This window comes from Ixodes scapularis, unplaced genomic scaffold (genome assembly GCF_016920785.2).
Source record: "Ixodes scapularis isolate PalLabHiFi unplaced genomic scaffold, ASM1692078v2 PGA_scaffold8__174_contigs__length_109621045, whole genome shotgun sequence".
Lineage (NCBI taxonomy): Eukaryota > Metazoa > Arthropoda > Arachnida > Ixodida > Ixodidae > Ixodes > Ixodes scapularis.
Window position 1 is genome coordinate 14,081,390 of NW_024609883.1, and position 26,156 is coordinate 14,107,545.

Consider the following 26,156-nt stretch of genomic DNA (forward strand, 5'->3'; position numbering starts at 1 on the left):
ATAAGTGAGAGCGGAGGTGAAGACACGAGCGCAGTCTTGCTATTGCCTGCACTGACTTCACACCAGCTGGTACTGCGGTAGCCTGGCAGTTTACATTTTGTAGCACCGTATTGTTTTTGTTCGCATGAACACGTCGGAATTACCATCAGTATGACGTTACTTGTGCAAGCCATGTGTAGCGCAAACTTGGTCGAACTTGCGTGTCGTGCCGTTTTAAGCTTGTGCCGCCGTAGAATTAAAGAGCTGAGTATAGGATGTGCCAATGCTGAGGACGCGTAGGTTTAGCTTCCACCATGAATAGACAATATCAATCCCCATTTTAACGAATCATTACCTGTCAGACCTGATACAAAGTTCAAAAGTGGCAGCGTTAATATATGACGGTATATTGACGTGCTTTTTGCTCTTTTCAGGAATACATTTTCGGTGTACCGTGACTCCTTTCTGCAATGCAGGGCCAAACGAAGATGATTATATTTGGCACGGTATTAATTGTATACGCAATTCAAAATGGTAAGATACATACTAAATTCTGGAATAAAAAAGAAGTGTTCTGCTGGCAAACATCTACAACAAAGTTTATTACGAAGTTTCGAGTGGGGATCGCTCGAAACATCGTAATAAACTTCGTTTTAGATGTTCCCAGTAGAACACTTCTTCGACTTATATATATTCCTCTCTATATATATATATGCAGATGGCTTCTGCAAGATAATTTTTCAAAATTATGATAGGCTGCGGCTCAACGAAATGCTGAATTGCTGATGTATATATCTATATATATATTTTTTATATTTTAGCCTTTGCCAAAAAGTACGTTCAGGCGGCGACGTTAAAACAGCATTGAAAATCCGCAAGTGCAGCTTGGTTGTGCGAACAGAACATAGAATTCTGTTCTGAAAGTGTTCTATCAAGGTACACAAAATACACTGAAACAATAGAATCTATCTGAATAATAGAATGTTCGAAGGGGAAATTAGCATGATGGCTACTTTCACGTTGAGTCTGCTTAGATCCAATTTTTGATATCCAATCATATTTTGGATCGTTATTGGATTGCTCCTTTTTATCGTTCACCGTGATTCGCTCTATTGGTTTTGAGCGAGAGAATGAACTTACCAATTTTTAAAGTTACTTAAAGAGGTACTCAAAAGGTGTATTTATTGCCTTCGTTTTGCTTGAAATTTTGCTAAATTCATTAACAAACATCGCTAAAGTAGTGTCCCAAATATTAGGCAAAAATATATATTTTTTTTGCGAAGTTATTGAATTTACAGTTTTGGTCGCTTTCAAACTTAAAGTCTCTACTGGCAACAAGGAAAAAGTGAGGTCAATGGAAGGCACGGGTTCACTCTTTGGACTGTAAAATTGGTTCCCAACTGCCCAACTGATTCAAAGCAGTTTCATGGTGTCAAATGAATGCTTTGGAAGCTTGCTCCAGTTCCCGCGCTGCAGCACGCAACACATTTGGTATATTCTATTTTTTAGACTACTTGCTCGACTGGCAAGCCTGCCCGCCTCTGACGCCACGGCACTGAAGAGTGCAAGTATATTTGAATGCTGGTTATGGAATCATTTTCACTTGCCGATGTCACAATAACTATTACGACTTTCTTTTTTTAGAGATCATACCGGAAGGGTAAAGGCTGGGGAGTCAAAAACTATAGTTAGTTAAGGTAGCTAAAAGAACCTGTGGACCATGATATTACCTTTGTATATTCGCCCCAATAACTTTTATATTAAACCTTCAATATTCACTGAACGCCGAACAGGCATCCTTTTCAATTTTGGTTTATAAACTTCTACAGAAACAAATATTGAAAGATCGAGTTTTCTTCCTGTCCAACTCACCGTAAAACAAGCAGCGGCGTAATTTTGACGATCGTGACGTGCTCTGTCACCGGCACCGGAAGTATTCTCGGCAGTAGGAGAATGGGAACGTTAGCGGCGAGATGGCGGTGTGCCGGAGGTTTTTACCACAGGGTTTTACTGCGCTGATGGCGCCAGTGCCGCCGACATATTTTCTGAATCGTCGCCTCTCATCACCGCGATAGCTATAGACACACCGCAGCTGAGCTAAATTCAATCAGATATGTTGCGCTACAGGGACAGCACGGACTGGTCTCATACGCCGGTACGTAGCGCAGCAGACCGTCAGCACGACAGCCGCTGCTCCGCCGCCGTCAGCCGTTTCCGCGGTATCTCGAAAAAGAAGGAGACGCGCTGCCACTGACTGGCGTAGCAAACAATGCACGAAGTTTTCTATGGGCTCAAGCTTCTTTAATTTTTATTTTCTCAGGATAGGCCCGCAGGGCAGAGTGGATAAAAAGTGAAAAGGAAAAGATGTAGTACGCCGTCTTGGACGATAACAACTTTAAAACATGACTTTACTGATAGTACAAATATCGACACACGTCTTGTCTACGATTGCACAAGTCAATGTAACCTTAGCAGAGATATAGCAACCTAGAAATTAGAATTCGTTATCACATAGACGTTGCGATCGTTCAAGCAATGCTAACAGTAATCACTTTCTCGGCTAATAAAAACGCGTCAAAATTCGCATCGCTACCTTCTTGAGAACTTGACAAAGGAAAACTGTTTTGCTTGCGGTGACCAACGACTGGGCACAAAATTATGATTACAAGTGTGGCTGGCGCAAGAATGTTAGGTTTTATATTACACAGAAGGACGGGTCGAGAGCGCTTCTTCTGTCTAAGTGAAAGTGACTTGGATAGTTTTGTGTAGTTCTTGCTGACCCTTGCTTTTGTATTAGTTTTGATCCTCTATAATGACAAGTTAGGTTTATGTTATGCCATTGATTTCGGAAATGTTTGCTTAAGTGAATTTGCAGAATTTCTTAAACTATTTAACTTAAATCCGCTAAAAATAAGAGTGTTCAACTTGAAGTACTTCTTGCTCTGTTCGAATGTGCATTCGACGTGATTATTTTAACTGAGTCTTGGTACGTTGATTAAAACACTGCGTTTAACCAGCCTATATATAACTTTTTTTTTCTAAACTGAATCAGCATTTTCTGAGGTGTTGTGTCTTTAGTGGTAAAGAAACATTTGTTCTGCGAAAGTTCTGGCGGAATACTCGTGTGTTAATCAAGAGTGCGTTAAACGAAACGTGATAGCCGGTGTGTACTGCATCCAGACAAAAACCTCCAGTTTTTTCACGAATCACTTTTGGTAATTGCGAGGGAAAATTAATGCAAAGTGATTTTGGACGGCGATTTTAATAGAAACATGATCTTCGACAGATCTGCAAAGATGCAATTTTAACAGATTATTCAGCAATGGTCGATATGCCAAATTGCTAAAACGTCTAGAAACTCTCTGTACGCTGCCATCTTTGTTGGGTGGGCATTCTCTGCTGTTTCTGGATTTCGTAGCGTCATCGGTAAATATCGAGGCCTACCGCTCACCGTCATTGATCCTCACTCACAACTGCGAGCTAAGGGCTAGCATTGTTTTACGCTCCTCTTTGAGCATGTACGTGCTCGTCTTCCCGCTATTCCTTGGTTTCTCGCCGTAACCAACGTGGAGCACGTACACTTCAGTTCAAAATTTGGGATTGAGTGCCGGCAAGGGCACGGGCGCGGGCGCCTGGTTTTCGAAAACGCTTTCTTTGCGCGAGTGCTTGTGCGAGGGAAAGATTCTCTAGAACTACGGTTTGGCGCCCTTGCCTTTGCCAGCGCCGAAGCCAACTGGTGAGACGGAGCATGATCTTCGGCGCCCGAACTAGGTGGCGCTGCTGATTTCGTATGTCGTCCATTGAAATGCGTGAATACAAGCGCCTTACCTACCTAAAAGCCTCCTACATCTTCTCTGCTGCTTGTCCTATTCATAACCAATATTCATATGTCATAGTTTAAAGCAGGAGTAATAAGTACCGACAGAAGCGATCATCACTGTACCTATTTGTGTCGTAAAAAAGTACATTGCATACGAAAGACCCTCAACCAGTATTTTGTTCAATAAATTACATCGAACCAGCTGGATACCTCTGGACAGAGAATACACAACCTTGATATATGTTATGTCTTTCAGAAAACTGACGGAGATCATCCCTATAATATGTTTTTATCTAGGTTTCAAAACGTGTACCAGGAACGCTTTTCTTATATGTTACTCCAGCAGGGCGAAGTAATTCGCAATACTTAGATCACCCCAGAACTATGAGGCATAATAAAAGAAAGGGCACACATATGCCACCTTTGCAAAACTCGCGAAAGCTTGACGTGCTTAGAGCTTTAAAATTACCGGGCGTTTCTGAGAAATTTGAGCCCGGGTTTTTGGCACCGCAAACATAAACTAGACATCGCGGAGAGCTCAAACCCTATCAGAACGTAGCCCCAGCCATTCGAGCGAGACGCCAAAGTTTCAGCACGATACCGTTATCTTATTCAAAATTTATAGGTGATTTTCTGAAAATCTCAATAGAAGAATGGCGGCCGACGGAGCTTCCGATTTCATGGAGCCCTTTTGGCGCCAGAAACCGAAAACGGGCAAAAATGGGCCCCATTTTTTAGTGAAATTATAAAGGTTTTTGTTGAAATTATAACTTTTGAATAAGATAACGGTTGGTGCTAAAACTTTGGCATCTTGCTCGAATGGCTGGGGCTACGTTCTGACGGAGCTTGAGCTCTCCGGGATGTCCAGTTTATTTTTGCGGTGCGAAAAGCCGGGTTCGGGTTTCTCACACTCACCCTATATATATCCCAACCAACTAATGAAGGGAATTAAAAATGCGAAAGTGAACTATGTTGGTAAATTTTTCTCGATGTGTGTAAATATGGCAGATGTAAGGTGGAGGAAGCTCAATACTGTGCTGTACCTTAATAAAAGAATAATAATCAGTTATGCGAATTGGATAACGCAACAAACAAATGACTGCAAGCTGCTTTGACAATGAATTCGATAATCGCTTCATTGATCTAGACGCTTCGTTGACCTATATGGTTTGGTCAGTAAAGGTTTTCGTCACTTCTGAATAAAGAAGCTTTATTTCTGAGCCCAGTTGCGGACACTGAGGGGACGTTCGTTTCTTGGGGAATGAATAGCAGTGCAAGCTGTGATGCAGACGATATCAAGATCGAGTCTGTAAAATATGTGTTTAGATTTTATATTGCCATGCTTAAATTATATATTCAACGTCTCGTTGTAGGCGAATACAGCTCGCAAAGGTCAGTCTTGTATAAAAAGTAAACAAAAACGACATGGGAAACCCCCAAACCTGTTTCGATATTACCTATTTATTCAAAAGGACTGGAAAATGTTATTCTCTCCAGACTGCCTGACTTCTGCTAGAGACATTCCAAACATTATGTAGAGCGATTTGGTTTTCGGAAACATCGGTCAAGCGAAATACCTCTGTTGGAACATAAGTAATTAATTTTTAAACAAGTTTGAAAACAAAGACCCTTTGTTATTTTTTGTAGTTTTCACGAAAGCCTTCGATAACTTAAATCATAACTATTATTTAGAAAAAAAAGAACTTATAGATGTGGCTTTCGCAGAATAGCTTCAATGAACTTAACGCCGCATTTACGCAATCGAAAGCAATTTGTACAACTAAAATTACTAGATAACCATCCTTTCGACATAAAACCAATTTTATCAGTTTTGCCCCATGGAAGCTATCTCGGTCCGTTTTTATTTAATATATATTTGGACGATACCATGAACATAAATGAAACTGCAAAGTTATTTAAGCAGATGACACCACATTACTGTTTTAAGCTAAATGTCTCTTCGAACTAATTAGAAATTTGAAGAAACCACTTCTTCATTCAGGAAAAAGGGCACCATGATATTCTTTAAAAAAAAAAAGAACGCACATCAAATAAAATTTGTCCCTTTTTGGCCCCGAGAACCAATACGTATAAAGGGATAAATATTTCATGTTGTAAGACTTAGACATATGAATAATTAACATCTTTAAAACGCTTGGCGTGTTATTTACAGGACAGATAACTTTAGCTTAATCGAGCTCTTTTCAGCGCGCTAGGGCGCGGCGTACTGGATAAGGAATGTCATTCTCCGACGACACGATCATGTACGCAGCCTGCATTTAGAACCAGATAAGGAGCATTGATAACGGTGCATACCCGCCCTCGGCGCGGAGGCCATGTACCAAACCCGCAGCCAGTGTTGTACCAAACGGCTTTCAAAGGAACGACGTTCCTGGAACGTGTTCCCTTTAGAAGGAACGAAGGAACGCCGACGTTCCATTTTGCATCGGTGAAACTGGAACGGGAACTCGGTATGTTTTTACGGAGACCAAAAAGTTCTTTCTAATGTTTTAGCCCAGTTAGGTCATTTGTATTTTATTTCTTACGAGAAAACCCTAAAAATAATAAAAATGATTAACAATATTTTTCTCTCTCGAAGAACAAGATCTCTTTAAGTGTTTATTACTTATTTCAAAGATTATTTTGTGAGTTCCTGGCTTGGTGACAGTCGAGGGCGGGCGAGCTGGTGCACGAGACAGCGGCGCAATAAGCAAACAAACAATACTTTTAGTCGAAAGAAAATACACAGAAAAGAGACGTCTGAAACTCAGCTCCTTTATCTGCTTCCACGAATTATCGTACACCCAGATATCTAAGCCCGACTACAGTCATCACTAAACTTATACAAAGATGCCTACAGTTACAACAAAAAACCAGGTTACCAGACATCAAACGCACCCTTGTAGCTCAATCAGTTTTCACCTAAAGAATACACAAAAATTACCCTTTATTCAGTCTCCCCTTGTTAACCTTCAAACTGAGCAACGAATTCGGCCTTCACGAAGGACTAGTAGTTTCCAAGACTGGCCTTCTAAAAGCCGTACCCTCCTCTTCATTTGTTCGTCTTGCGGACAGCAACATCGATAAGCAACGGCTGTTAAGTTGAAAGAAGGGACTTTGTTAGATTGAAACGTGGGAGGTTGTAAAACGCTCATGCAATGGGGAGAACCCTTTAATACAGAACAATAAAAATCAAGCCGCTTCTCCTTCTCGAATCACAGAACAGTTGGCTCGCCCGAATCACCAACCACGAGCAGGAATATTGCGAAACACTGATATTTTTAAGGTGAATATATCAACAAATGGAAACTTGCTCCCGGTTGGTTTCTTCTCCTGGTGTCTTTCCATCACGGCATTCAATTTTGTATGAAGGCATCTCATGAGACGTATATAAAAAAAAACTTAGTTTGATTTAACCAAATATGGTTTTAGCAAAATACAAAAGTAACCTATATGTAACGATACGTTCCATTTTCAAAACTGTAAAGGGAACGAGGTCCTTTTTCACAGATGAAGCTTGCACCTGGAATGCATTCCGAAATTCAGCAGGAACGAGAAACGAGCTTTTGTTCATCTTCTCAAGCAGCGTGTACAACACAGCCCGCAGTCAATGTGCCAGCCGCTCTCCTCCAACCCTTCAATCAATTAACTTTTCCGAATGGGTCATAGAGAGAAAATTTTCGCTTTCGCTTATGTTTGTCATTTAATTTGCTTATAACTCCCCAAATAATGCGAACTTTCGAAAAAAGTCTTTCCTCCATGACTACGTCTTATGTATCAGGATTAGCTGCTGGGCTAGTTGGTAATGTGCTATAGGGGACAACAGCGCAAAAGACACGGACAAGTAGGACAGGACAGTACAGAACAAAGCGCTACTATCAACTGGCGTTTTTTAATGTGAAAGAGGAGAACAACCTGGAGATTTTTTAGCTATAGAAAAGGAAGAGGAAGGCTGTTTTCAAAGCAAAGCAACTAAAGACAGGAAAATAATATTTTTGTTTTATGAAAAGCTATAACGAAATACAGGGTTGAAAAAATGAGACCACAGAAAGAAAAAAAAAGTGCACTTAGGAACAAGAATTAGAGGAAAAGAAAGAAGTTTAAAGAAAAACCTAAAAGAGAAATAAAAATGAAAGCCGTTTTTAACGGCTTTCGTTTTTGCAGCTGCAGTCTAATTCGGCCCTGTAACGCCGAATTAGACTGCAGCTCTTGAGGAGGAGGAGGGAAGGGTACTGAGGGGAAGGTATATCCCTCCTCCCTCCTCAACACGTCCTCATCCTGTCTGCTACTCCTCCCACCGAGCGGCGTCGCCGCCGCCTCACGAGAATCACGTGACCTCACGGGGGTCATGTGACGTCACCGGGGTCACGTGACCCCTATGAGGTCACGTTACAATGACGATGACGTCATCAGTGACGCCAGTGTTGACGTCATCATCACTAGTGACGTCATCAGTAACGTCATTAGTGACGATGACGATGACGATGCGAATGCAGATGACGTGATCAGTGACGATGACGATGGCGATGCTGACGCCATCATCTTACGTCACTGATGATGTCATCAGTGGCGATGACGATCCGGGTGCTGATGACGTCATCGTGACGTCACGCGTCCCATAATGCACCGCGCGGTTAAGCCGACCGCGACGCCGACGCCGACGCCGCTCAAGTCGGAAACGGGCGCCTAAAAGCTGCGCTCTAAAAAAATTGAAAAATTGTAGCGTCTTAAGAAAACAAAGGGAGGTATTGGAGGTCTCTGTCAGAAAATGCTACTGACGGTGCGCTAATGCAAGCGTCCCCCCTGGCTTTTATGATTTGAGCCTCATAGATTTCCCTGGCTCTCTGGTTGTGGAATCGATTGAAGATTCTGGTTTTAGCAAACCCAGGGGTGCATTGGCAGTCTCGGATATGTATGGCGAGGTGTCCTGCCGGAGATGATTTTAGTAAAAAAGCGTGTTCACGTAGTCTGATGTTGACACACCGGGCAGATTGGCCAACGCGCACTTTCCCACAGGAGAGCGGAATACCGTAGACGACCCCTATACGGCAGGTGACATACTTTCGTGCGTGCTGAATACTGCATTGGTCTTGTAGATGCTTCTCAGAATTGACCTTGGAACACAGCCTCTTGAGTTTGTCCGGAGTAGAAATAGCTACAGTGACTCCGAACCTGGAGGCTACCCTCTTCAAGTTGTGTGTTATTCTGTGAATGTAGGAACTATAGCAGGCCGGCTTTTCCAAAGAGGTCGTTCTTGAGCTCTCTTGGAAGTTGCCGAACTTTCAGAAACATCAAACACTATAGAACTGGGACACCCAGAGGCAGCTGGCCCTTGGTCTAGTGCCTCAAAATGTATCTTTGCTAAATAAAAAAAAAATCTTAGTTTTTTTTTGCTTTCACAGCAGCCTTCATCTTCCTTTTCTATCACTAAAAAATCGCCAGGTTCGTTTTTCTCTTACACATTATAGATGCCAGTTGATAGTAGCGCTTTGTCCTGTCCTGTCCTGTTCTTCTACTTCTCCGTGTCTTTCGCACTCTTGTCCTCTATAATAACTACTATGAGCTCCGTTTCAGCGCAAATATCAAACCAGTCCAAAGAAATAATAAGAAGGTCCCTTTAAGAGCAGAAATTCCCGAATGCGGTCGTCGAAGAAAAAACAAATAACCAGCAACATACGTAATATCACAAGGAAGCTCTCATTAAACTCGGAAGAAGCGTGCTGCCTACCCAAATGTTAACGCAAATGCAGAAACACCGCTTCAGGAACGGAATTAAATTGCAGAACGGGTTTATTTGGAGCTCACCGTTTCGAGTTCGTGAAAGCTGCTGCGGGTAGATTCACTCTGCACTTTCTTTTTATGGGGTGGATGAGCTGAGTTAGTTAGTTATGTTTTTCCGGTGGAATCGTCCTTTGTTTAGCTGGCTGCACCCAAAAAGCTTGCTACGCCTTACGAGCGGAACATATTACGGGGACAACTACGTAACCAATGGAACGATGCGGAATCAAAAAATTATTCTACACTAGCGTTAGTTCGCTACAATCTTAACATTATAAACATCATGTATCTTGGGCAATATGGTTGCTATTTAGAAGATGCACCCCTTCTCCGCTTCGTTAATTTGACATCGGACAGTTTTTTTTTTGTAATCTTTTGTGGCGTTGTTGTTTTTGCAAGTTTCTGTTTTTGTGGCTACTACATCGATGCTGAGTGATTTGTATCTGATTTCATACCATTTCATTTATTGACCTCAAAAGCATCTATTGATGCATTACATGAGGGGGGGGATGACAAGAATGGGGCAGAAGTCGTGACAGATGCATATATGAGAAACTTTGAAGAAAACAAACTTATTCACCAATGCAACAACAAAAACGCCAAAGTGTACGAAAGTGGAAAACATGCAATGAATTGCACACACAGTGAGGAACTGGAACAGTACAAACACTGATGTTAACAATAATACAAAAACCGACATGCACCCTATCAGGTAAAGAAAACAACTCTTCACAACTCTGTTTAAACGATATCGGGTCACATAAAACCTCAACATCACTGGGGAGACTATTCCATTCCTTTATGGCTAAAGGGAGTGGTGAAACATGAACAGGTTTGTACGTGACTTAATCGGCCCAATTTTGAAAGAATGATCAAGTATAGCACGTATAAACCGTGCCGGTGAGCAGAGAAATGCTTTGAATAATGATCCGTCGTAATATATTTGATGAAAAAACATACACGAGCAATTTTCCGCTGAATCTCTAAAGGGTCTAAGCCCAAGGTTCTCTTAAAGTCTGTTACACTTGTGAAGGTGGAGTACTCATGACAAATGAATCGCGTAGCTTTATTCTGCAGAGCTTCTAGTTTTAAAGTTAAATAGCTTTGGTGAGGATTTAAAAAAATACTGGAATATTCTAGTTTGCAAACAATGAATGATTTGTAAGCTAGTAGTTTCGTTCTTTGTGGAGCGGAATGAATGTTAAGTTTTAAGAAACCGAGCTCCTTATATGCATTTGCGATTGTGCTCTTTATGTGCGTTTTTTAGGACAAGTTGCTGGTAAAATGAACCCCTTAATATTTATACAATGGTGCATTTTCAATTACCTGGTATAAATTGAATATTTGAAAGATGACAATATTTTTTTTTGTTTGTAACTCTTAATACACGGCATTTACTAGAATTTATTTTCATCTGCCACGTAACACACCACTAGCTGATTAGGTTCAGGTCCTTGTGAAGAATTAAGTGATCGGCTGGGGAAGATAGTTTTCAATTGATAGCACAATCGTCGGCAAAGAGTCCAATTGCTGGCGTAATACTTTCTGGGAGGTCGTTAATTTATACTTAAAAAGTAAGTGTCCGAGAACGCTTTCTTGGAGCACTCTCGAGATCGCAGGCGGCTGAGAAGAAACACTATAGTTAACCATCACTGATTGAATTCTGTTGGTAAGAAAAGCCGACATCCAGTCAACTATCAAATGGACAATTTGAAGGTGACGAAGCTTTGAAACTAAACACGCATGAGGTACTGTATCAAAAGCTTTGACACCGTCTTGTTTTGACAATGTTTTGACACCGTGCGTGTTAACGCCGAGATACGTGCTGGTCTGTCCTGGTGCTCTTTAAATACATAGGATAGGCCCAATTTATGTTTATCTTTCAATCACGGTTAAACGTACGGCAAGTCTCAAAAGACCAGTTGATTTTAATGCACTTCAAGAATGTCGTTCCAATATCACTTTGCAGGAGCACTGTCGCAAGAGCTCCCCTCTTCGTCCAAGTGCTATAATGACATTAAGAAAGTAGGGGAAATGTTTTGCACAATGACTGGTCAGCAGGTAAGACTTTGAGGCCATAACATCTGACCTAGATCAACAATATACTTATATTAACTTGTGTTCTGAAAATGATTTTTCCTAGTGAAGACTTTCACTTAAAAATGGACCCTTTTAAAAAGTGCGCACTATCTAGTCGCTGCTGCGCCAGTTATCCGACTTCGCCTGTGTTTAAGCGCGCTCCCTGTGCACGCATAGGGCACGAGGGTTGCGTCAACGTTCGCCGAGGACTCGAATACAATCACACGCTTCGTGTCTAAGCAATCTCGGCCGCCAATGTTGCTCGATGGACTTTTGAGAAGGGCGTATCGGGGTGTGCGATTATAGATTTAAATGAAATAGTGTAGCAAGAGTTTTTGAGCTTTACAAGTGCCAAAATAGCTATCATTCTGTGACTTCTCTTTGTACTCTTAATGTCGTGAGGGATGCTGAACTATTTGATTCAAACCACTATTATCATTTTTCTACCCCACAAAGTTTTTCTTTTTTTAGCTAGAGTTACTTTTTGCGTCAGTGATCAAAGTCCTAATGGTGCATTACAGCACGCTCCATGGGACAAGATGCCAGATCTACGAAAGATACTTAGGCAATGAAAGCCTAACTAGAAATTTTGTAAGCGGCGCAAAATTTAAGAAGTTCTCAAAGCGGTATTTACGAACGCATTTATACAGGGTGTGCGCGCTGGTTGCTGCATCCATGACAGGGGGAGAAACATATTTCCGGTTCTCCTATGTTTACCTTGTGCTTCGGTGGTTGCGCGACAACTCTTGGTTCTCTAGCGAGTAGGTGTGAGAAAGCTGAGCTTTAGAAATGCCCCAGAGTCGTGATTTTAACTTTCCGATATGAACTGGCACGAACAAAATGTCACAAGAAAAAGCCACGCTGAATACAAGCTCACACTGGGAATAGACTCAAGCATGTTCAACCGTAGCGTTGGAACAGCCCTGTGGGACTGGGTCATGATCCTTTTGTTTCGTGGCCGATTTTCTGTAGTTGCTTTTGCTAACATCGGGATTACTAGACAACCGCAACCTGCTGTTGACGCGATATTCGGCGTGTGAAAACTTGCACCCTGCATTGTGTAGTGGCCAAGAAATTCGCTAGCTGAACTATGGGAATGATTTTACTACCGTCATATTATTTTTAAGGGACCTACTAAAAAAAGTGTGTTTCATGTGTTGAAGACTAAAAAAATAATAAACAATTGTAAGACGACGACGAGAGAACAACATTCTTTACGATGTTTTTGTGCCGTCTTCCCATTCGTGCTCATTCTTTCTCCAATCTTGGCCCGAACGAATACTTTTTTTGTTCATGAATATCGAGATGTAGAGAAACTATTTGAAACGGCTTACATTTAAGATCTACAAACTACGTCTTTCTCAAGTGTCAATATGCTGAATATATGGCATTTTTTTAATCTTCGAGTAATGCACGAAGATAAACGTTTTTTATTTGTCAGATATTAGGACAATGATTTTGAGGGCCTCTATGTAAGCCTGCTATATAGCCTTCGCTTGTAATGCGGTCTAAATGCTTCGACGGAAACGGATTGTTTCGTTTTAAGTTCTTCTCTTCTATAGTATGTCGACTTTGTTGGCTCGAATGACGTAGCTTAAAAATAACCAAAGACCCGGTTAAAAAATTTAACAAAGATTGACTCTGTTACACTATCCTGCGATTACCTCAATTCTCTTCTCTTTTCTTCATCCCAACAAAGTAAAATTCTGGCAGCTAATATGCATTCTATATTCAACATAAATATTAACATTCACTTTACCAAAAACTAAACATCTAGCGTGTTTTTTGCTGTTCGTGGGAATATTCGGACGTCAAGTTTAAGTTTGAAAATACAGAAACGACTTTGTATATTGCATTAATCCCACATTTATTAACAAAAGAAAGCTTGCACCATGAGTCACATAGGGTGATCTTTGTATTTTTGTTTAGAAATATTCAATTATATAAAACTCTTGAATGCATTACGGTATTTTTCCAGGGATTTATGACTTTTTTTTGGCCGGACCTTGTGGTACTATGCACGGACGCCTACTTAAACCTCAGCATACCATTTAAAGTTACAGGGAACAAAATAGTTGTAAGTAACTTCAAATAATTTTGTTTAGTGCACCTGGTTGGTTTCCTCTGGGCAGACAATTTTTTCAAATCAGAAACAAATTTTACCATTTTCTTTATTTCACCCGAGCACGGCATAACAGCTGGCATTCTGTTTCAAAAGGGGGATTTCTTTCTTGTTGGCTAATAGCGCATTACCACGACATATATAGTTTATCTGCGCCTCTACTGCAGGTAGCTCACTCTGGTCTATCGGGCAAGATGCTTTTTTGTATGTCCTGGGGAAAGTCGGAACTTTTTGGTTGTTTCTATACTAAGACGTATACCTAGTGCAAGGCAAGACACCTTAAAAAAAGACTGCACTATATCATTGACCGGTTTTAATCCGACAACATCATGTTTCATGTTTTTATAGCATGCATAGCTTCAGAATATGTTTTGGTCTCGCATAACATGCCCGCAATAGAAACGCAAAAGATTATCAATGTCCGTTTTCGCGGTATACGAAAGTGGGAAGAGAAACTGCTTTTTTTTGCGACTGTCTAAAGTCATCTATCGATACATTTATATGTATATCCAATTTTTAGTTCTAGTGTGTTCGTAAATTTTAGCATATCTCAAGTGGAGGTTATATGTCTCATATTCTTGCTGCGCAATGTTTTATTATTTATCTTTAAAATCGCCGCATGTTTTCCGCTACACTACATCTTTTAATGCTTGAAGGGAGATTCCAGTCGTGCTCCGTCTCTGCTTTTGAAGAGTTACGCATGTCTGGAATAATTATTGCTATTAGTATTAGCTGTAGTTTCATATTATCTTAGTCGGAAATAAATAAATACATATGAATATTGTTATTATATGTAGTATTATATGTTGCAGTGGTAGGCGCCGAGGTGGTGATTGTATTAGTGATTGAAGTGATGATAGGGGTAGCAGTAGTGTAACCGTATTAGAAAAAGTAGCCGTAATAAGAAAAATGTCAGGGATGGCTTAACGGTTGCAAGGATGGGTAGATACCCTATTGAAAAAGGCCAATATAAAGTCGGCTTATTGGAAATATTGTATTCCAATGAAGATGATGGAAACCATTAAAAACGTATTGTTATCCGATTAACCCAATAAGCACGATGGGAATTCATATCGGAGCACAATATCCCGATATAGTATGTGGTTATTGGTATACAACAGGACATTGGAGCACAATATCCCGATATAACTTGTGGTTATTGGTATACAACACGATATCGGAGCACAATACCCCGATATAATACACGGTTATTGGAATAGAATACGACATCGCGTGCATATTGGTGACCGACATGGACATACTGTACGGCCACACGATATACAAATATCGGTCGTCGATCATGGGACCAGAGGAAAATACCATATGATATCGCGCGCATAAATCTCAGAACGCGGATACCACGTTACCAACATGAATTACGTTGGCATATCCACACGGCAATACGCGAGAAATATATTGGGTGAGGATACACACATAGTATAAACGTTCTGCGTTGCGAACACATTAACATTGATCGACAGTGCAAGTATGTACAGCTGTTATACGGCACACAGTACACACAGCCTCGCGCGTTTGAAACTAGACAACCACCAAACCATTCAGAATAACTATAGCCGGAACACCCGCCGCGACCTACCTTTTAATGACAAAGTCCAATAACGACGTGCTCATTGGAGTGATTGTTTTCCAACAAATGTTTATTGCAGTTGTAATGCAACAAAAGTTGATCGCCAAACGATAAACCCAACGTACCGGGATACAATTCGATGTTGCAACTCAACATCACAATACAACAAGAAACCATCGCTGTTGAGACACAACCACCAGACCGAATACGATATCAATACGAAGTTACCGACGGCGAGAAACACAACATCAAACACGATATGTTCAAAGTTACCGTTGTTGGGACCGAAATCGAACACGATACGTGGCAATGCCGGTTCGCACGATAAAATAATGAGGGTGAATAGGTTTGACAGGTCACGTGCATGTAGTTGCTTCTTACGCGCACATTTATCGATATTGACCCACCTTTCTGGGTAATCCTACGTGGAACAGAAAATCCACGACGACATGCGAGCACATTTTACCCACCACTTTTCGTCGCCTGTTTCACGAGATTCACACACTGTACAAAAAACGACGTGAAAAATACGTGCATTTGCGCCATCAAACGATACGTTACAGCCTCGTTTTTCGAGAAGATAGTTTCCATCGCCAACCCGCGCGCGCGCGCGCAAGCTCGCGCTTTGGAAGCAGTTTGAACTTCGAACTGTTCGAACTATTCGAACTTCGAAGGGAGCGAGCCCGGCGAGCCCGCGATGCCCGCGAGTCGGCGTGCTGCCGAGCCAGCAGAGGAGCGGCCGAGAGCTGAGAGAGCCGAGAAGCTGAGCATGCGCAGTGCGCAGCGGGCGGGCGTCGGCGCCGTCGTGCTGCCGGCGGGATTGGCGTTCGTCGCACTCTGTGCTCGTGGGCATCGAGCGAAACCTACACACTTTCAATTGCTTCGAAAGGTACGTATACACGACTTTATTACTTGCAGCATTGAGTGCTTTGGTGTACGCGGATCAAAGTAAACACCGAAGGACAGAAAGGAGACGTGAAGTTTTTAAATCGCGGCCTTTTTGAACGCATGTGTCCCCTGTTGAAAACCTCTAGCTGTGCCCTGGTGCAGGCGTCATTTCGACTGCGTGTGCTCCAATGTAACGTCAGTCGCTGTTCACACTCGGCTAGCTTTGCCAGTTTGTTATCTCATGTGTGAAATAGACGTAGAAACCAGCGCCGCGTCTCTTTCGGATACTCAGCCTCCAGCCCCCTCCCTTCCGGCGTGCTTTCTGCCGCGACCGTTCGGCGCATTGGATTCGCGGGCGCGTCAGGCTCGTTCAAAGATGGTTCGAAGAGGCGTTGTTTGAAGCTGACGAGTCGCCGAAGTGTTACCGGAGCTTCTCTTTAGGAAAGTCGCAATCGACGCTCGGCGGCTCGGCTCTGAGGTCGTACTTTTCTCCTCCCGGGTAGACCATGAGTGCCGATGAACGAACTTGAAAAACGCTAGCGAGTGACTTTGTGACGCCGCCCAACTGTGCTTCTATCAACGGCGCAAAGCACATAATGTACAGAAAAAAAACAAAAAAAAAAACCGCGTGTTTTATATTTTGTTGGCCATGTTTCACCTCAACGCAAAGTGAATCGCGGCTGAACGTCGGTTGACTCATTACTGTGCCTAGATTGTAACGGAACCTTTTTGGTGTGATCTTATTCTGATATCGTTATATCTCGCCTTTTCATCTTGGCTGCGCATTTCTAGACGACATTCTACACATTGCACTCCTTGTCGACATGTCGCTGGTGCTTAAGACTAATTGGAAGTCACTGTTTGCTCACTCCTTGGTGCACATATTTTATGTTCAACATCAGTTATCTGAAGGAGGCTCCATGAAACCCTTGAATTTGTTTAGAGGTACCTCTACATACTGTATTAGAGTGCTGTTTTGTGTGTTGTAGGTTCGTACAAAACCAAATTGAACTTTGTATACAAAGTTCAAACCCCAATATAAACAGCGTATTATGGATATTGGTAAACAATATCTTTTTATTGTATTGCAATACAATATAGACAGTGTATTGGAAAACATTACATTTATTGTATTGTATTACAATAAGGATTTGTTATGGGATTCCAATATCCATAATACGCTGAAAATATTGGAATCCAATACCGTATAAACCCTTATTGGATCCCCATGTGTCGTATGGGGATCCAATAAGGGTTTACGATTCCAATATACTCAGCGTATTATGGATATTGGAATCCAATATATTATATCGGCTACCAATAAAACTATATGCGAGTTGGAATATCACGTTCAGCATGACATTTCTTTGCAACCCAGTCTCTTCTTGTGTGTATTTCTGAGTGATAAAATAAAAAAGTGTTGTTGTTGTCAAATTATGAATAAAGAAGCAAAACACTGGGCTTATCCATACCAAATATATTTAACATATTCCTGAACTGGAGGATCTGGCATTTACTGCAAAAGAAAGTAATTGTTTAGGACCCTCATTCAAAAACTTGCTGTTTGAAAACAGAATGTGAAATCCTCACCTTTTAATGAAAGCAGCACCTGCTAGCTGTAGCCACATAGAAACTGCAAAATAAAACTTTGTGATTAGTTCGCAACAAGTAGCAATCCTTCACTAAGCCGGATAGATTCAAAATTATGTCTCCGTTTGATTGTGGAAAAATAAGCTTCCATTCCATTCCACTGCCACGGATCATCCTGAGCTCCGTCAATTAAATAAACCTATCGGCTCGTCTGGCTTCACAGTTCCTGCTTTGCACCTAACTAAAGTATCTGGAATGCTCACCTTCGAGGAAAAACAAACTGGTGCTTGCTTGCTTGTAGGCCATGGAAACTGGAAGAGAGATTTGCGATTAGTTGCGTTCAAGAAGCAATTACATTGAGTAGCCCCGTAAAGTACACTAAGTCGAAAATATTAAAACAATTACATGCGCAGGACATAGATAACCTCTTGCGACGTAACTTGGCATACGTCAATGTCGCTCGCGTGTATTACAGATAAATAAGCTTCAATGCACGAGCCCCCAGTCGTTCCGAGCTCTGTCAATTAAAAATGCTGTACCGGTCGTCTGGCTTCAGTATTCCTGCTTCGGGAATCTGGAATTCTCACCTCTGAGGAGAAGCAAACTGGGACCTGCTGGCTCTTAAGCCTTGGAAACTGTCAGAAAGATTTGCGATTAGCTGCGTCCAAGTACCAATTTCTTTGACCAGCCACCTACAGCACACTAAGCCAGATAAAAACAAAATTACATGTGCGTGACATAATATGCCTCTTGTGAAAAAACTGGGCACATGTTTTGTCGCCTACAGCAACACTGAAGCCAGACAGACAAGCGATACGGCATATTTAATTGACGGAGCACAGAACGACTGGGGACGCTTTCACTGAAGCTTGTTTTGCTACAATACACGCGTGTATTGCAGCAAAACAAGCTTCAGTGAAAGCGTCCCCAGTCGTTCTAAGTTCCTTCAATTAAATATGCCGTACCGCTTCTTTGGCTTCAGTATTGCTGCTTCAGAGCAAACTAGAAAATCTGGAATCTTCACCTTTGAACGAGAGCGAACTGGCACCTGCTGGCTTGTGGGCCGTGGAAACTGCAAGAGAGATTTTTGACTAGTTACATACAAGTAACAATTTTTTTCGAGTAGCTGCCAACAGCACATTCAAATTACATGCACGGGACATAGATGCCTCATGCGACGGACTCCCTTCATCCTTGTTTTCCATTAACTCTGCTCACCTTCACCACCCGCCTCCAATTTCTGCGCTACTTCTTTAATCTCGATTCCCTGGTTCCCAAAGGCCATGCCATGGCTTGTGCCAGTCACAGGTCTGTCAGCTCTGCAACTGGCGCCATTGTGGCAAAGACGCCAAAGCACCTGGCGCTTGATGTGCTCTTTTAATATTTTGAGCGTTGCTAAAAACAGGTGCATGGGTGTCTGGTATGCCCTTTGATTAGTTGCGGATCGTTTCGAATCAGAGGGTAGGCGCTTCTGCGATCTGAGCGCATGCTCGGTATTTAACAATAGTTGAAATTGAACTCTGCAGGAATCTTCAATCATAACAAACAGAATGTGCATGTCAAAAGGCATAGCAATTGAAACACTCACCATCTATCTATTTTCGTTTCTTGTCCGCAAGAAGCTGTCGTATATGTAGCCTCCCTTGCTTAAGCCGCTCCTCCCTAGTGTCCCGGTTGGGCCTCGTCCTGATGAATCGTCGGTGGAGACCTGAGGTGCAGCCAACATCAGATTAGACCTTTTGAGACAGCACCATATACTTGCTGGGAGGAAGTACACCCAAACGAACTTTAGCCATGTCATTCATAAGGAGTTTTAAAATGAAAGGCCTGACGTAAAATGAGACGTCAATACTGACGCACCCCTTTTGCGAACCTAAAATTTTGAAGGCCTTGTCCCCCTAGCTAGGGGGACAAGGCACATGAATCCCGGCATGTGGATGAACTTTTTACCTTAAGATCCTGACTCAATGCCCATCCCCGAATATTCGACCACCACACTTTTAGGAAAAGATAACTTTTTAGAAAACACCAAGTCATCGACCACCCCTACAAAAGCCTGAACCAAGCCTACTCGTACCATGGCTTGTTTGCTCCGTGCCGCCTTGAGTTAATTCGGGCTGACAATTTTTTTTTCAAATGGAACCCAGATTCTTAGTTTTGGGTTCACTTGTAGAGGCAGGTGGATACTTTTGTAAAGCTTCCTTCCTATGCGCTTCTGAGTCAACATTTTTGCAATGGCCAACCCCCGGGCTGTGATTTTTGCGCTCCTTGACAAATGCTGAAACTCATATCGCAGTGATGTGATTGGCCTAAGCCGTTTTGGAGCAGAAAAAGTGGCCTTTGGAGCAGCCAAAACAGTGTTTTGGAGCAGCAAAAGTAGCTTTTAAAGCAGATACTCTAATAAAAATAAAAATATTTGTTTTAAATGCTGGACACGCGAAGAGAATCATGCTCGCCGAAATAAACCAATTATGGTGAAGTTCGGCCACCTGGCAGTCTTTCAAGATGTAACTGAAATGCCAATGACATGACACATTTCTTTTTGCTTTTCGAAACATTCTGCAAGGCTGGAGCAAGCTTTGCTTTAGCTTAGGGTAGTAATGAATGTCCAATTTCAATGTCTCCAAAGAAATATTGCGATATCCCACAAGTGTACAGTGCGGTAGGCATTGCCAAGCAATTCCGAAAAACTGCTTGCCACCGTTTTACTGGTTGCCGACGTGCCAGATTTTCGTCAAAACTAATTAAATGTAAAACAAGGAATAGACCCTTTTCAAAAGTCAGAGTCCTCTTGTGGCAGTCCAAAAAGCTCCAATATTGCCGCTCTAATGGCGGTGATAGGAGATCAAGCGCGACTAAATCAAGCACCCTCGATTTCGTGTATCGAAGGTGTCGTGAAACGGCCAACATCTCTTCCTTTTTCTGCTTTATGCTTTCGAAGACGTTTGATTTTTCTGGTGTGGAAAAACGGTGTAGTTCCGCCATTAGAGCGTCGGGTCTGGCTCTGCACAAGGTAGGTAGACTGACTTTCAGAAAGGGTCTATTGCAAGCGTCCCGGCTGGTGCCTCTGTTGTGCAATTATGTTCGCATCGTTGGTTCACATGCACGTGAGGGCAACTCCTGCAGGCTTGCAGGTCACGTGCTTCGTTGCGGGAGCGAAACGGCTGTTCGATCGAAACCGAAACCATACCTCTCCGCTCTGCCGCCAACTGGTTGCCAAAAGTCTATGCAAAATGTAACTGCCCAGCATGCGACAAAAAAGAGTCCAGCGCCGCGTGCTTGCAAGGCCGGCAGGTGAGGTATGAGATAAACACAGAAAAAAAGAACCTGAGCGCATTGATGCACGACATCGCGAGCCAGGGTCACTTTGTGCAACGACTGAACTCGAGACAAACAAGCGCGCTCTGTGGGTTCAGCGTGCAGACATTCCCTTCTTTGCTTCAACTCACTTCAACTTTTCTTCGCGACACATTTTTCACGTACCGGGGTCCCTCTCGAAAGAAAGCCCACCAAGAGAAACCTAGGTAATCAATACTTCGACACAGCAGTCTTTGAGGTAGAGAGGGATTTTGTAGCAGCGTATGTTTTAAACAAGAACATGAATGTTGATGATCATGCGGCGGTCCTTATGTTTCAGTTTAGGAAGCTCCATATCTCCAACGTCTTGCGGCCGTTGATTTCAGGAGCGAGAGCTTCAGCTCAAAAAGTAACTTCCGCCGCGCCGAAACATAGTTTCGTTTCACAGCGTCACGTCATGGCTGGTACCCAGCACGTTAGCGTCGCAGCACACACACACACGCCGGCAACTATCGTTAAAAAAAAAGCGAGACGAGACTTACGCTTACGAGACGACGGGACATGAAAGGAGAGACGGCATGGCGGAAAAAACCATGCAAAAAACCATGGACGATTGATGCAGGGTATTTTGTGTCGGGCGGCCGTTTGCGCCGCCTAGCTCATGCATGCTCAGTTACGGTACTTAGTTTAGTTTCAGTTTTGAAAGGCGACCAAAATTGGCCCTTTGGTGCAGATTACCCATATTTTGGCAAAATGTAGGAGGATGTAGCAGGGTTAGCCCCTTGGCGCAGTTTGGCGCAATTGGCGCAGCCATCACATCACTGATATAGGCGGGCAATAGCTCGCCTTGAAAATACTTGCTCTTGGTGGCCGAGAACAAACTCGTGTTCCTGATTTGCAGCCATTTGCTGCGAAGAATACCTGCACATATTCTAAAGAACCCAGTCTTAGTCTAACACAGATGCTTTGGCCAGACAGAGACGCAAAAGCCTGACACAAGACCACTATAAAAACAGGAAATAGAGTGTCTGTGAGGAATAAAACACACAACTCAGATAGGCATCAATCACTCACCTTGAAAACATTTGCCATGAGCGGCAAAGAGCAAACTTCTGGCCTTGATTGGCTGGTGCTCGCCACCAAGACCTGCATGTATAAAAAAGACCCGGTCTTAGTCAAACTTGGGTGTTTTTGCAGAAGAGACACAACAAAATACTAATGCAAGACCAGAACACATAGGAAATGGCATCCAAGAGGAATGAAACACAAAACTCATACAGGCGGGTAATAGCTCACCTTGAAAATGCTTGCTCTTGGTGGCCGAGAACAAACTTGTGTTCCTGACTGGCAGCCATTTGCTGCGAAGATTACCTGCACATATCCTAAAGAAACCAGTCTGAGTCTAACACAGATGCTTTGGCCGGACAGAGACACAAAAGTCTGATACAATCCACAAAAAGCAGGGAATAGTGTCTGCGAGAGATGAAAACAGACCGAGGTGGAGAGGCTCGTTCTGTTTCACCTTAGTCAAAAAGTGTAGCTCATTTTGCTAAAACAATGCATATTTGCTAAAAAATGTATAATATATATTTTGCCCCACTTAGCAGAGATTACTGCCAAGGGTACCTGCAAACCAGAATAAGTCACACTTAGTTTTTTTTTTCTTTTGATGAGCGACAACAGAATCCTAGACGGGTGATGAAACAAAATATAAGCCTACCAAGCCAGACTAGTTTGCCTTGATGCAAGTACAGTGCCTCGGCCGACAAATGAGTTTCTATTCTTGGTCACTTGTCATATCTGATGGGAATAGTAAAGTAAATGAAAATAAGGCTATCTCTCTTGCAGCCGACAGATGCAAACGAAATTCATATACCTCGATAAACGACCTAAAAATAAAATTGGGTGGTGGCCAAGTGGTTTATGGTGTCAAATTTCAAATTTACAGACTGTGTAGTTCTGGTTTAAGTCCTCCTGGTGTATATTTTTATCCTTATTAATTTTATTTAAACTTTTTTTTGAGGCACTAGCACATAATTTATATGCTAATTCAACTTTAGAAGCGTTTTAAGAATACTCCACGGCTTAATAGTGCTCGTAATAATTTCTCATGAAGAGCGGCTTTCAATTTTTTCTTGCTCTCGCTGCTGCTTGCTTCCTCACCCTTAAAATGCTGACAACTCAACACAAAAGTAATAAAAAAATGTGCTTCAAATGTGATGAAGATGAGCATTTCCAAGTTGTACCCCTGCTTCATGCCCTGACCATGCTACCATACCATAGCTGAGCACAGCGACGAATGGTCCCAGGTGCTGTGACCCGACCGTATATAGCCTTACGGTGTGGCGCAACTCATGCAGCCCCTATGCTTGATGATGGAGCCAGTGTGCGAGGTGCGACCTGCTTGAGCTGTGCAAGCCACAGCTTTACAGCCTGCAAAGGGTGGGAAGATGCCCCTCCCCTTGCAGAGCTTGCAATAGCTCAGCAAGAAGCTATTGCAAGCACTAGGGAGCCAGTGTGTGAATAAAAGCACTTCTGAATGTGAATTAGTGTGTAAATTATGCGTCTATACGTTAAAACTTAAAAAAAGTATTATTTATAAATATAAATATATATATATATAAATATATATATATACTTTAAACGACTAAATTTTCGCGAGGAACTAATTTTCGCGAATATCGCGAATCGTCTACGAACGCGAAAAATACGTCCCGCGAACAACTCGGGCAATATGTGAACACTACGGAAGCTAAGCTCGGTTCGCGAAAATTAGAACCCGCGAATAATTTCAAATTTTCAGCTTTGGCCCGATTCGCAAACATTTGAGCCTGCGAAAATGAAGCCGTTAACAGTATACTAAAAAAGGCAAAAAGAAAAGAAACGTCTCCAGGTGGGTTTGAACCCAGAGCTCCACTGCCCTTGATTTCAGTTCCCTAAGGACCACTTCAGACGGGACAACGTTTCTAGCAATTTTGAGGTTGCTGGCGGGTTGTTCCCTAGGTTTTCCCAGATTAGCACGAATTTCTGAGATCAGGTTCGGCTCAAAACAGACAAGCAACTCTAACAAAATGGAGAAGTTTGAAGCGGCAGCAGCCAATCAGGGACGCAATATTTTCACGTGACACCCCTGTGGTGGTGAGGATGACAGCTGAAGACTTGGTCCTGGTTTGAAATGGATCATTTTGGAAATAAACTTTTTCAGAAACATGAGTGAGCATTCTCAACGCCACTCAAAGATATAAAAACACGTTTATAGCACGTAGTTGTGCGTCTATATAGTGCAAGAAAAATCCAAATTTATGATGATGGCAAGTCATAGCAATTCGGTTGCAGCGTGTGAACGCAGGCGGCCCGTGTTGCTGGTGTTGCGGCGTTAAGTTGCTGGGGGAAATTGCCCCGTCTGAAGTGGGCCTTAGGCTCGCTTCCACCGTTCACGCTCAGCGAGCACGCCTGCTTCAACCGTTCACACCTCAAGGCAAGCTGGACAGCTACAAGCCACCTAAATGTCTACCGCCGCATCCCCGGCCAGGTCGTGACGCGACATAACTTATTAAAAGTCTTGCTGTCACTGCCACGACCGGCGAGAGTGAAGTCGAGAAAGAATCATATAAATCATTTCGTAGCTTTCTTGGAACGATCCCCCTGAAGGGAGAGTCGTCCCTCCGCCCTTCCTCGATTGTTGGACTGACGCAAAGCAACTAGCCGTCTTGGCCCAGCTGTTACAAATAATAATGCTCATTAACTCGCCTGCCAGCATTCCAGGTGCCAACCGCAATTTCCGCCAGTTTACCCGACACCCGCTGACAATCTTGTCTGCCAGTGTTCCCGGTGTCAACTGCCATTTCTGCAATCTTTCCAACACCCACTGACAAAAACCCATCTGTACTCCAGGCCTCGACAAGCGCTTACTTGCCTAAATCCTAAATCTGCAATGAGTCCTGGCTGTTTCCTCTCCTGCCACTCGTTATCCTGCCTTCCAGCGAACATGCCGTGACTCTCCTCTGCCTCTGAAGACAACTTTCTTACATCTTAAACGCGCTCCCCGTCTCTTGCCAACCACTAATCTGGGGTACCCGAGAAAGCGGGTCTGCAATCTCGTTCTTCGAGCCCTTCAGGTACTTGATTCGAGGAGACACCTGCTGAGCTCTGCCGTGAGACAAGTCGCCAAAATTCCAACATATTTGTCTCAACGGGCATCGTTAGCGTTAGTGAACAACCCGCTTAACGAATCCGTGAGACTCCCTGGGGACGACTAGAAGCACACGCATACCGAACGAGCCCCACGTTGGATTTTCCATTTTAATGTTGGTTTCTTTATGGAGTTCGCTTAGCTACTAATAATCACCGCCCAATTGGTATGCGCTCCGCCTGTCACCCAGGGAGTGACATACAGCAACGAGAAGACAGCGAATAAGTTGACTGTACCTCAGGGTTGCCCGTCGTTCGGAGCCGGCAGTCCAGGCACGCCCACCCTTGTTGTCGCCCGTCGATCAGAGCTCACAGTCAGAGTCAGTGTACAGGCCTGTGGATCGTCCTTGCCACGCCAGCGCTGCGTAGACTGGCTGTCCCGGGCTATCACTGCCCGAGTCTCGCTGTGGAATCACCCCGGGATCGTCATGGCCTAGGCTAGATGGCCAGGACTCGCCGTTTCTACCTACCGGACTTCAAACCTCGCTAGTCGAGCGCTCCAAGGTTCGGCATGGGCCAGGCCAGGCAGCCCGGCTCCGATGTTCCTGCCCAGCTCCAGCCTCGCTCAGCACGCACTGTCTCGCGCCAGCTCGTGACTTCTCCGCCGACCGCCTGTCATGCCCTCTGCCTAGTCTTTCACCCTTGGCTCCCAGAAAGTTAAGGAGAGGAAATGTACCATTATGTTCGGTGAAGTTCGGTGAGAAGACCCAGGACTCGGACAAGAATGCCGTTATCCTTGGTGTGACCCTATGAGACTCTCTTGCTGCCTTTGCTGGGGTTTATCTAACTGATGTACCTGTCTGAAAAGTAGAAGAAACATATGT

The 26,156-nt window shown here is 43.1% G+C and overlaps 1 protein-coding gene across 1 annotated transcript in view; it reads left to right on the top strand.

Moving 5' to 3' along the window:
* Window positions 1-449: 449 nt before the first annotated feature.
* LOC115308282 overlaps window positions 450-26,156 on the top strand; it is a 50,669-nt gene continuing 24,962 nt past the window's right edge. The window contains exons 1-3 of the mRNA XM_029966139.2: window positions 450-513; window positions 11,547-11,638; window positions 13,635-13,733. Coding sequence (XP_029821999.2) covers window positions 450-513; window positions 11,547-11,638; window positions 13,635-13,733 — 255 coding nt within the window. The remainder of the gene's footprint in view (window positions 514-11,546; window positions 11,639-13,634; window positions 13,734-26,156) is intronic.